The sequence below is a fragment of the Anser brachyrhynchus genome (genome assembly GCF_964034855.1).
Source record: "Anser brachyrhynchus genome assembly, chromosome: 14".
NCBI lineage: Eukaryota > Metazoa > Chordata > Aves > Anseriformes > Anatidae > Anser > Anser brachyrhynchus.
Window position 1 is genome coordinate 7,093,032 of NC_137709.1, and position 12,153 is coordinate 7,105,184.

Consider the following 12,153-nt stretch of genomic DNA (forward strand, 5'->3'; position numbering starts at 1 on the left):
AATAATCCGGTCATGGTAATGATAACTAACTACTTTGATCTTCAGATAAAAGAGCCTATAAAAGTGAAAAAGTGTAACATCACCGTTATTCGAACAAACTCAAAGCATGTTATATACACTAATGAATTCTCCTAGTGAAGTCTTATGAGATGTAATAGAAGGCAAATATGTGAACAGAAGAGCAGAGAGGAAGAGAAGAGGAGTCCTTGTATGGTGAAAGGAAAAGCATCAAGAACAGTGATCCTGCATGTGTCCTGCACTGTGAGACGTGAAGAGGGGGGGCCACAAGGGCCCAGCTGTAGGAGTCGAGCACCCGGAATGCTCTCCCATAGGAAGAATTTTCTCCTCTCTTGCTTCTTGAAGCTCTCATAAGAGAAGCAAGATCTTAAGCTGCAGAGAGGCAGACTGAGGCAGGGGCCAGCTTTTCATCTCAGCAGTGTTTCTGAAGCCTTTGGAGAAAAAAAAATCACCAAATGGATGTTAGCAGGTAAAAGAGAGCCAGCAGAAACACTCTCTGCTTCTTAGTGTGGGAGTTTTAACATTGAAAGACAGGTATTCCTGTGCTCATAAGGCTCTCCCAAATGGCACTGGCTGGGAAGAGAGACCATACTCGTTCCCTACCACTTCTACAAGGAATATGGTATGCCCTTGTAGAAAAAAAGAAAGGCTAAACATTGAAAATTGAGAAAATTTCTCATCTACTATCCTGGCCAGGTATCCCATTTTAGATCAGAAATTAAGAGAGAGAAAAGGAAGGGAATATTTGGGAATATTGCTCAGACTAAAACCTTCCACTGCAGAAAATACTCTCCTTGGAGAAAAAGTCTTTCTCTTCTCAGACTGGGAAATCTGAGCCAAAGACAGACCAAAAAAAAAAAAATAGTAACATTGGCCAGAAGTCTCAGGAATGGAGCTCTAAACTGTGAGCATATATAGATGACTAAAGAAAGATTTTGGAAAAATGAAGAATGGTAATATATAATCCAAAATATTAAATCTTTGTAAGAAAAAAAGAAAACAGCCTTTTCATCGAGCGGACTTTGTAGAAGAAGCTGAGGGAGGGCATATGAAATCTAGAAACACAGCAAAGGACATGGGCACAATAGGCCATTGTTTAAAAAGAAGGATGGCTGCTGTTAAATTCAGGGCCACCTGAGGTTGAGGAAGTTCCTTAGTAATGAATCTCCTGGGGCTCTCCAGTGAGTGCTTCTGACAAAATTTTATGCTTGTCACCTTGTGAATTTTTCTCAGCAAAGCTAACATATGTCACCAAAGTGAGAAAAATACGTGAAGAGCCTTTTTTACAGTGAAATTTTTGCTCAAAGGCATGATGAAAGTTGCTTTTTCCTTGTAGCAAAAGCTGGCAAAACTGCAAACAGGGATGACTTTGCCTTTCACCAGAGCTGCCGAGCAGCCCAAAGTAACTACGTGTTTCTCAGCAAGCTTCTGTCTAAACATTAATCCCTTAAACTACCCTGGTTTGCAATGTGGCGAGGCACATTGTGCCGATACTTAAGAGGATCACAGTCTATTTCTTTGGGTCTATCTGTTCTGCCTTTCAACCTACTCCTATATTTTCTCAGTGTTTCACCTCATCCCTCTGTTCTAGCTCTTTTCTGTACTTTTTTTAGCAGCCTTCTGGAAGAGTTGGGTGCATTATCCTGCAGTTTGGGGGATAGGGATCTCAACTCAGCAGCCGGTTCTGACTGCTAAGGGATGGCAGCTCCCTCAAGCAAAGAACATAGCTCAGTTCTGCAGTTCTGCTTTGTGGGAGTGTTTTTGTAGTATGTGGGGCCTGCTGAAGTCTAGGGGGGCTGCTTGCCCATTTCAGTCCATGCTTGTGTGACACCTTACTTTGCTGGTTGAGCAGGTGAGTTTTGCTGGTTGAGTTTCGGGAGGCTGCATTGCTCAGCCATTGAAGGCCATAGGAGGGCACAACCTGCACAACCTTGAGCCTGTAAATCAGCTGCTGCTTAGCTGGGCCCACCTAGCGCTGCCTCTGCATGCTGGGACTGAGTGTTTCAGGAAGGAGAAATGGGCACAGAAGAATGTCAGAGCCACATTCCACCTGGTGACCAATGCTTCAGACCACCCTTCCAGGTGAAGTTCATAAATGTGATTCAACCTTTTCTTCCACAGCTGGGAACTGAATTAGAGACATGAAACAAGCTACTCTGGATCCCATAAAGTGCCAGGGCTTCCCAAGGAACAGAAGAAGAGCTCTTGGCTGCTAGTCCTCTGCTTAGGTCACTAGGTACCTCTCGCCTGTCAAAATGCTAAGTGAACCTCTTGAAAACAGCACGTAGCTGCTCTATGTAGTCATGCTGGTACTTTGCAGCTGTCCTAGCTCCGATAACTGGAGAACCACAAATGGCAAGATACTTTTCTGTCTAAGCAGGAATACTCATTTTAGAAAGAGGTTTTGACCATTAAAGGGAAATTGCAGAAAAAATGCCAACATAGTATGCAAAAGAAGAGATGAAATGGTCCAAGACCATTAGCTTAGATGAAAAGAAACAATAAATAAACTGTGACTTATAATTAAAGCCTCATATGGATATATGCTCCCATTTGAATACTCTGCATATTTTCAGGCAATATGTTCAGTTGTTGCAATATTTACCCAGCAAGTGACCTTAAGGCCCCTTTGTAAAATGGCTTCTGCTGAGATTCTGCAATCTATACTGCTTCCTTCCAGCATGTTGGTTTTGGGGGTCGGATGAACTGGCATGGTTTGCATTAAAGCATGAGGAAGGGCAGATCTCCAGCCCACACAGAAAAGTTAAGCAGCTCTCAAGTTTTTTCCTTTTTTTCCTTTTTTTTTTTTTTGTTTGTTTGTTTTTATGTTAGAAATTAGACAAACAGGAGAGATACAGCATGGGATTCCCAGTACCTGCATACCTTCAGCTGCCTTACCCATTCTCACTGGTTAAAGTTACTCATAGAGAATTAAAATTTTCAGCTATTACCTCTGCAGAGAAGTTGAGGTGAGCTGAGGAAGGAATAGTTGATTCGTAGTGCTGTTTGTAAGTGCTCTCTGGACACTCAGTGATAAAGCCCAGACTCTTGTACCAGGTGGTAGGATTCAATAATGAGTAAATGTAAGCTAACAAGGGCAAGAAAAATTAATAATACAGCACAGATAGAGAAACATGCATTATAATCACTCCAATTTCATGACAAACAGTTGGTAGCTCATTCAGATCTCTGTAGCACAGCAGATCGTAAGAGGATAAGAGTTTTGCAGCATTTATGTGATGAATGCACCAAGAGCTGTTCCCAGCTCCATATCCCCGCAGTAAGTTCACATGTCCATGGCTATTCACAGACTTCTCAAGTAAATCTGGCGTTCGTGTCAGGGTCAGAGATAAAACGGTGAGACCAGTCATTCTAGATGGTACGTGACATGCAGAAAAAGCTCAGCTCATTTACATTGATGGAGCTTAATGCTGAAAAATTGTTTAAAATAAGAACAGAACGGGAGCAAAATATTTTCAGCTAATCCACTACCGAGTCAGCCCTCAGACAGAGCCATGAAATTATCTACAGTCAGTATCAAATTAGCAAAGTAGTGTTGGAGATCAGAGGATCTGTGTGGGTAGAAGACCAAAAGTGGATTTGACCCACAATCAACAGAACAAGCATACAGGAGCTTTTCTTTCCACAGTTTTGCATAAATTCATTCAGTGACAAATATGTCAGTTAACTAAGTGAGCCTTTATTAGAATAGAATTTAACAGCAAATCTGGGAAATCCTCCCAAAGCAACTATGGCTTTAGAATCCCAGATTTGCGTTTCTAATTAAAATGCTGTCAGTTTAGGTGTAATTCTCCATAAGAAATGGATTTGGTAAGGGGGAGGGGAGATGTGGGAGAGAACCGAGATGCTGCTCGAACAGTTTTCCAATGACATTTACTTTGTATATTTTTTGATAATAGTGTTAATGTTTTTGTAAAAATGTATGATGCTTCTTCTAATAAGATGGCAAAGCAGAGGAAAACTCTTGTCAGTTTTTCATACCTTGTTCAAGGGATAAGATCAAAGAGCAAATTGTTTGATCAAGGATTGTATTTTGTTTTAAGAAATAAGAGATTATAGCTGCATGATTTTCTTTTTTTTCTGTGAAAAATCCATCAATGCTAAGGCTAAAACATTACAAAACAATCACTGCATGGGAACAAAGGGAACTCACAATTGTTTTCTGCTTTCTACTGGCAAAATGCAGTTGCTTTTGTAAGGAGTGGGAAAAAAAAAGTGTTGCCTAAGTGAGAAAATCAAAATGATTAATTTCAGCTGGGTCATTTGCAGTATTTCCATTAGACAGATATAAAATAATACATTCCAGAATTACCTTTTAAATGATATGTGTGGTAGGTAAGACTTTAATGTATTATAAAAGCTGAAAGAAGAGTATTTGTAATGAGAAAGCAGAAACAAAATTGTTTACTATGTCAAAATTATACCTTTTAGCCCTTCAGAAATGAAACAGTAAGTAATAGAAAAATGAAAGCTTGGATGGACCCAAGCCAATCATTTTCAGAATGCTACTTTTAGAGGACTTTTGTGCTCATTAGCTTTTCATTCTAATTGTGAATATTAAGGTTTAATTTACAATTTCAGAATTCTCCAAGGCACTGAAATTCTGGTTCCCAACCAGCTGTAATTTTAAGTAGAATATGCACCACGGGTAACGAGGGCAGGGTATTTACTACCTACTTCTGCAAGAGTGATGTTGGAAAGGAGCCCCCCGCTCCTGTTACTGTTCTGTGAGGGGCAGGCAGGCCCCCAAGTCTGGGAGAGGAAGGGGGAATGATTAGGACAAATTCAAATGTCAAAACCATGGCATATCTTTAAAGTACTAACCAGTGTGCCCCATCTCACCTTAGCTCGGCAGAGGACTGAGGCATTAACTCATTTCCACATGGCAGAGAGCTGATTGCCTCCATGTTACACTTGGGCAGGTACGGGGATATGTAAATTCTCAGTGCAGGAGGATTTAAACCCCGTACTGCCCATTAGAGAAGAGAAACGAACTTTGCTAGGGCCGAGATGTAGAACATCTGTTTCCGTGGAAGGTCATTTTCTGTTTCCTAGCTGTGGAGTGAGATTTTCAAAACCTCAAAGTGACCTAAAAGTATAAGGTGTATCTACTCCTCTGTGACTGTTGTTATTAGAGCGTAAATATAACTCCAAGTCCCACTGGCTTTTGACCAGAGTTTTAGCTCCCCAGTTTTCAAGTGACTTCCAGAAACGGAACATTATCTCCTAAATTACAAAGGCACTTTTACAAATGTGTCCCTTGATGGTAGCACTGCTGCTGTCCTGTGTGGTGTACAGAAGTAGCAGAACAAGGCTAATGGATATTGTCTTTCCAACCACTTACTTTTGGTAAGCAGTAGTGGGCATTGGCTCAAAATCTGAATAGGCAATGTGATTATCCAGAGAAATCCAGTCCTGTTCAACCTGTGTTCACTGCTACTGAGCCACAGAGATGCTGTATGGGATCGCATCTGCCTGTGCCATGTTTCCTTGTGACTATTATCACACATCCTATTGTACAGCAGTAGCCTCCAGGAGACTCCCTCGCCAGCCAGAGCTCCTTTGTGTTAGATGCTGCACTGCCGCGGAGTGAACGGACGATGTCCTGAAGAGCCCATATGCTAAGTGATTTCTCTGCTGTGTGTTTACAGCAGTTTAGATTCACAGCTTCTAGCTCTAAGTCAGTCTAGCAACAAGGGCTAACATTGCCCATTAGCGGTGTCTGCAGCACAGTACTATACAGATGAAGCCCTAGCCATGCTAGCAGTCGCAGCAAGCTGTTTATCTCCTCTCCTTTCCTCTGCTGTCTGTGCGGTTGAGCACTCACCTACTCACAGCATCTCACTTAATGAGGAGAAATGACCAGCACGAGCAGCGTACACAGCCCAAATGAGACCAGTGCATGATACGGACACACATCCCGTCCCAGCTTGCTCCCATGGGAAAAAAGCTTCTACGCCCCTCTTCCTCTTTCCCCAGCCCTTCTTGTTGCCTCCCAGTCTGAATACGCCATAGTTACTTTTTCATGCTGTCACCGCCAGGTGCGGAGCTGGGAAGCATAAGCCATCTGCAGCTGACAGCAGGCAGCCCCCGTGGGATAAGCCAGTAATGAATACTGCTCGGGTGCCGAGGGTCTAGAGGCAGGAATCCGGCTGACTGCCGCTGAAGGGATTGAAACAAGTCACAGAAATATCCCAGCTTCGTCAGGAAGGAAAGGCTGTATAATTTGCAGCTGGAGATGAATGTGATTATTTGCCATGCAAATGGATTTTGCCAGCTCAAAGTGGCCTTCATCAGCAGAGATTGTTGTATTTGACATTATCCGGTTACTTTTGTTTAATGCCTCTGCCTTTTCTGAGCGCTTCCTTCCCTAAGCACACATCATCCAGACTAATTAGAGACAGGTATTTTTTTCCTCTTCCCCATCAGTCTGAAGACATGTGAGCTGAATCCATAGCTGCCTCCCTCTCCAATCCCTCTCCAAATCTGAAACGAAAGGTAAATATGTTTGTGCTGACAGTCGGCGCTCTGAGTATTCTCCACATGGTAAGCATGGTGGTGACATTTATCTCCTCTAAGTTCAGCTCCTTAAAATTTTACTGTCTGGTCCAATCTAGTGATCCCAGTTCCTTCAAAACTCATTAGAGAGGGAGGTCACCAGAGAGACCTCCTCCCCACCTGAGATAGATGGGGTGAATCACACCTGCAGGTCCCCCCGTTCATCCCTGTTCATCTCATGGGTTGTTTGGTGAGTACATCTCTCCTGGAGAGTTGAAGGTAGGGTAGAAGAACAGTGACCATCTTCCAGCCTTTCCATGGGATCTAGCACTCCCACAACAAACCTGTGAGCCCCCCCCCCCCCCCCGTCTGGCAGTGAGGGGGAGGCATAACAAGAAATTAATCTGGAATTAGGGACCATCAGTCTGGTCGGCAATGTTGCTGCAGTTGCCAGTTAAGGAGGAGGTTTGCATGAGACACTGAAGGAGAGGGTAACAAGCATATGGCTGATAGTTGGAAACCAGGCTGTAGACCTGAAGAAATCTTTCCATAACTGTCTTTCCTTTTAAAATGTGGGTGGTTAGGAAAATAATTTGTAAACTCTCTGTAGTATCACCTTGGAGATAGGTCCTGTAGACTATCTGGAGAGAACTTTAGGGGTGGATCCTTCAAAGTCATTCACTGCGCTTGAGTTTATGGTAAGATGGACTTTGCTGTCTTGACTCCGAAATGCCCATGGAAGAAGTAAGCAAGGGGGGGGGGCAGAGGCTGCGTTCCAAATGATGGAACCCCAACCCAGTTCTAACCACAGAAGTTGGTCTGTGATCGGTCTCCAGGACTGTGGGACTGAGAGCATGTGTGGTGGGATGACTTTTACGTCCACACATGAAAATGTGTGCTTTCTGCTCTGCCCTGGGTGCTGTGAATGCAGGTGTGGGAGTCCTGTCACCGTGCAGTTGATGCCTGCTTTCTGCTAGGAAGTGATCTCAAAAAGTTTTGACTACAAAGGTTCCAGAGTGGGTTGATCTAAGTGGGGAGATTACCCCATGTTTGGGGGAGCAGCTCCCATTGCATTGCCAGTGTTTAAAACCAGACTGGACAAACTAGAAGTGTGTAATCCTGGTAAGTCTTGCAGCTGGTGAGCTATGTGGGTTCAGTCTCTTTCCAGCACTAATTTTGGTGATTAGCAATACAGGATTTTTCCCTCACTGGAGCAACAGAGCATGCAGGTTTGTTTGTCAAGTTGTGTTAACTCACAGTAAATCATAGCAGCTGGACCCAAGGCTTCACACAGACCCAGGCATGGCATGGTACATGCTGACATGAGCTAGTCCAGTGCCGTTAGCGGGAATGAGGTATCTCCATTACTGTCTGATAAACCGTATTTCTGGGGAGTGACTTAGGTCAGCAGAAAGGCCACATTAAGACTTGGACTCCTACAAAGAAATGAGCAGTGTTTCTCATGGCCAAGTCCTCCCTATTCAGTCTGGCTTTCTAAAACAGCATCGTAAGTTTTCTTCTGTCTGGAACAGTGCTCTGCATTTAGAGAAGGAGTGTATAAATAATTAAGGCAGAACGCATCATTTCTGACCACTCTAAAAATTATCTTTTACTCCCAAAAAATGGTTTGAAAAGATTTTAATAAAAACTAATGCTTGTTTGACTTATTTATCTCCATAGTTAACCAATGGTTACAGATAATTGGCTATTTGATTGCAGCAAGTGCAAGACACTTAGATTTTAAGGCATTATTATGAACATCTTGTCTAGCCCTCTGCTGAGTACAAACCAGAAAATGTCAGTAGGCAAATTATTCATTAAGGCTGTAGCTCCTCTCTGAGCTTCAATATGTCTTTTAGAAAAATGTTGAGTTTTGATTTTTAAACTTCAGGCAATGGAAATATGGTCTATATATCTTATCTGGTTCCACGCTGGTGCTCCTTCTCATTGTAGGTACATGCCATAAAACAGACCTCACCAGAGCTATTGTTCTGATGGGCATTGTCCTGGCCAGCTGAACCTTCCTGGTAGTTGTCTCCACATTTTATTATTAACGTTATTATATACACTAAAATGAATTGAAAATCAACAGATTTGTTCTGTTTCTTGAGTGTTTTTTGTTTTTCTTTTCACTGTGATTTTTTTTCTTCATCTAATTACATTGACACCTTGAAAAACAGATTAAGAACTGAGACAAACCCTTGGCTTCCCTGGAAGTGGCTGGAGAATGTGACTTCGGGTGAATGCCTGGGTAGATGATGGGCCTGCAAGAGCAAGCTGCATCTTTTAGACCCTCACACCCCTCCTGTCTGACTCTCCCCTCTGTGCACAGGTCTCTCTCCGGCCGCATAGTCGGTGGCGTCTGGTGGTTCTTCACCTTGATCATCATATCCTCCTACACAGCTAACCTGGCTGCCTTCCTCACGGTGGAAAGGATGGTTTCTCCCATTGAGAGTGCCGAGGACTTGGCCAAGCAGACGGAAATCGCCTATGGGACCCTGGAAGCTGGTTCCACTAAAGAGTTTTTTAGGGTAAACAGGAAATTTTAATGCAACCATTTTGCTTAGCCCCTTGTTTGGCAAGTCTTCCAGGAATGTCCTCTCTCACCGCAGCGCAGGTCTGTTTTTTCTCTTGCTTACCCTTACCATGTTAGGACCTTCTGAGTTGCCCCTAGGACAGCAAAAAAACAGTTTCCCCATGGCGGCTCAGAAGGCTGGCAGTGTCTATAGCACATGATATTCTGCGACTGTAAATGAAAATGTGTAATATCCATGTGCTCCCCAACATTACAGATATCTCCTGACTTCCAGCTTGGTTTGCCCTTGGTTTTGTCAGTAAAACCACTTACCATACACAAATATCCTACCCCTCCCATGGCTAGGCAATGATCTGGGCCCTGGTGTAGGAAATGGCCAGAGGTTCATTAACATCCCGTTACCTTGTTTGTCTTCCTTGTCCCATCCGGTATGTGGTAAGTGTTCAGTCACACCTGGAAATCTGAGCTGGCACCCAAACCTCTGTTAACACCTCTGTTGGGTTTCTGCTGTCCTATGCAGCGATCCAAAATAGCAGTGTTTGAGAAGATGTGGACATACATGAAGTCAGCCGAACCCTCTGTTTTTGTGAGGACGACGGAAGAGGGAATGATCCGGGTTAGGAAGTCGAAAGGGAAGTATGCCTACCTCTTGGAGTCCACCATGAACGAGTACATCGAGCAGCGGAAGCCCTGTGACACCATGAAGGTGGGAGGTAACTTGGACTCCAAAGGCTATGGCATTGCAACGCCAAAGGGGTCTGCACTGAGGTAAGTAGCTTGGATTTGCTTTCCTTTGCCAGCCCACCCAGCAAATCAATGTATGCACACAGTTCAATCTCCATTGCCATGTTAATCACAAAAGCTTTGGGCAAGGAGGTGGGGGAGGTGGAGGGAAGGGTGTACGAACACTCAGCATGATGTGCAGGGAAGTAAAATATCCAGCTCCCATTGAGCAGCAATGGGAGCATCTAGTCATACGAGCCCTGCATTTAGAAACTGGATCTTGACTGATCCACTTAATATGAATGTTTCTGTTGTATTAGGTGATGGCAGGGGGGCTGCTGTGGTGTACCCATTGGTTTCACAGAGCATTATCTGGAAGGGGTGCTCATCCTGTGCCATGTGAAATGCACAGCTTTGCAAGAGTATGGTATTACCCTGGCTTGGATCCATCCTTGCAGAGGGAGCTCTGATGGGGAAAACATTTTGGTGTTTCCTAAGAGGAATTGCTACTTGGGAAGGGTGGGAAGCCAGCTTTGAGAAAGTCCTGCAAAAGGTGCACATTTTCATTCACCAAATAATTGTCAGATTTTGGCAAGCACCAAATTTAAGGTAAATCCAAAGGGCACAAACCCTGCATTTCTGCGCCCAGACCTGCAGCTGTCACATGCCTTTGCCAATTGTCAGGTAAACTATCTTCAGAGACCTTCCTTTAAAAAGAACGCCGAAAAAGTACATACCCAGACCTGAGTTAATAACAGAGCTTGGGCACTGCACTCAGCCATACTCCTTCTAGACACGAGCTGGCCACCTGCAAAGTGCATCATGCAAATTTACCTGCTCACAGCAGCGTTACCACAGTCTGCAAACTTGCATGGGATCCGAGTTGCACCAGTGGTGTGGTATGGTTCCTTTCAGCAGTGGCCATGCAAATTCTTCATGTTACACTCATGAAGAATAATAATTCTAATTACTCTGTTTGATGGTCCAGCTGAATTAATTATTTATTAAACATATTTTGACCAAAATATTTTGACCAGAGTAGTATGTGTGGCCTTATACTTGACTGCTGATATAACCTAATGCAGAGACATGGTCTCTGGAGTACTAACAACTAGTTGAGCCTTTGCTGATGAATTTAGCTGGTCACACAGCTCCTGAGCCAAGACTAACCCAAAGAATCAAAGCCATAACAACTGGTAGTGGATTAGGCCCAAGGATTTTGGCACCTACATTTATTAAGTCAGATCAAATTAGATTCAGCACTTCATATATCAGCAGTTGCTGTAGGTAACTTTAGAGAAGCTCATGAATGCAATGCAGGTGGTCCAGAAGGCAACTCCTGCATCCAGTGTGGTTCAGGCTCTGAAGTGCCTTGGGGCCCTCCAAAGAAGGTGGATTTTTTCTCACAGCTTTGAGATGTTTTCCAGCACACTCACACCATTGTTTGTTTTCTGTCTTGCAAATATGGAAATTAGGATGCAGGTCTGATTCTATTTATTTATTTTTTTAACAGCAATCTTGTATCCTAATTTTTGTATTATAAAAACAAACAAACTGGAACATCCTACCTGTCTTGTAATTTGTTGGCATGTGAAGAAGCCATTTATCATACTTCTAAGAGAAATAAGAAAAAAGAAAGAAAGAAAGAAAAGCGCATCAATCATTATAATTTTGCAGCTCCAAACATCCCTCTGCTAGGCATGATTCCAAAAATTCCTAACATTTCTTTTTATTTCCTCTTTTTCATCCCAACTGCATGTAGAACGAATTTCTTATGGGCCTAATGGCAAAGGAGGAATGCTTTATTTCCCATTCTATGGTGTTTCTTTGGAACAGTTGCTGTCAATTTTTGTCCCATCATGTTTGTTTTGTTCCTGTTGTTTTAAATGTTTTAATCCTAATAGTTCCCTACAGTCTTCATGTAGTGTCTGTTATCCCTTTGGCGTTTTGCACGTGAGAGATTGCCCTGAGCAAGGTGACATTCATGAGGCATCTGTATAGCACAGTCAGCACGTCTCCTTTTCAGGCTTCATCTTCACTCACATCTATCCACAGAGTAAAAGCTCTGAGCCTGGTTTGGAGTTATACGTGAGCCAGGCCTAACTTACAAATTGGGTTTGTTCTAGAAGCACGTCTGGATTTGGTTTTTTTGCTGCGACGTTTTACTTTTGAAGAGAGGCAGGTTTTCCTCATTTTGTTATAGATGATTAGGAAAGGATCCTAGAGAGATGCTAAATGAGAGTTCATCTTTGTTTTTCTTGCTTCTACTTGGGATCAAAATGCCAGGATATTGCCACTGATGAGTGAAAAGAAGGTTGAAAATCCAGAAGTAATTATAGGTGTTGTAGCAGGTACAA

At 43.1% G+C, this 12,153-nt stretch overlaps 1 protein-coding gene across 2 annotated transcripts in view; it reads left to right on the plus strand.

Moving 5' to 3' along the window:
- Window positions 1–12,153, plus strand: part of GRIA1 (glutamate ionotropic receptor AMPA type subunit 1) — a 187,058-nt gene that overhangs the window by 159,369 nt on the left and 15,536 nt on the right. For both annotated transcript variants that reach the window (XM_080555266.1, XM_080555267.1), the window contains 2 exons: window positions 8,870–9,068; window positions 9,594–9,841. In XM_080555266.1, coding sequence (XP_080411392.1) covers window positions 8,870–9,068; window positions 9,594–9,841 — 447 coding nt within the window. The remainder of the gene's footprint in view (window positions 1–8,869; window positions 9,069–9,593; window positions 9,842–12,153) is intronic.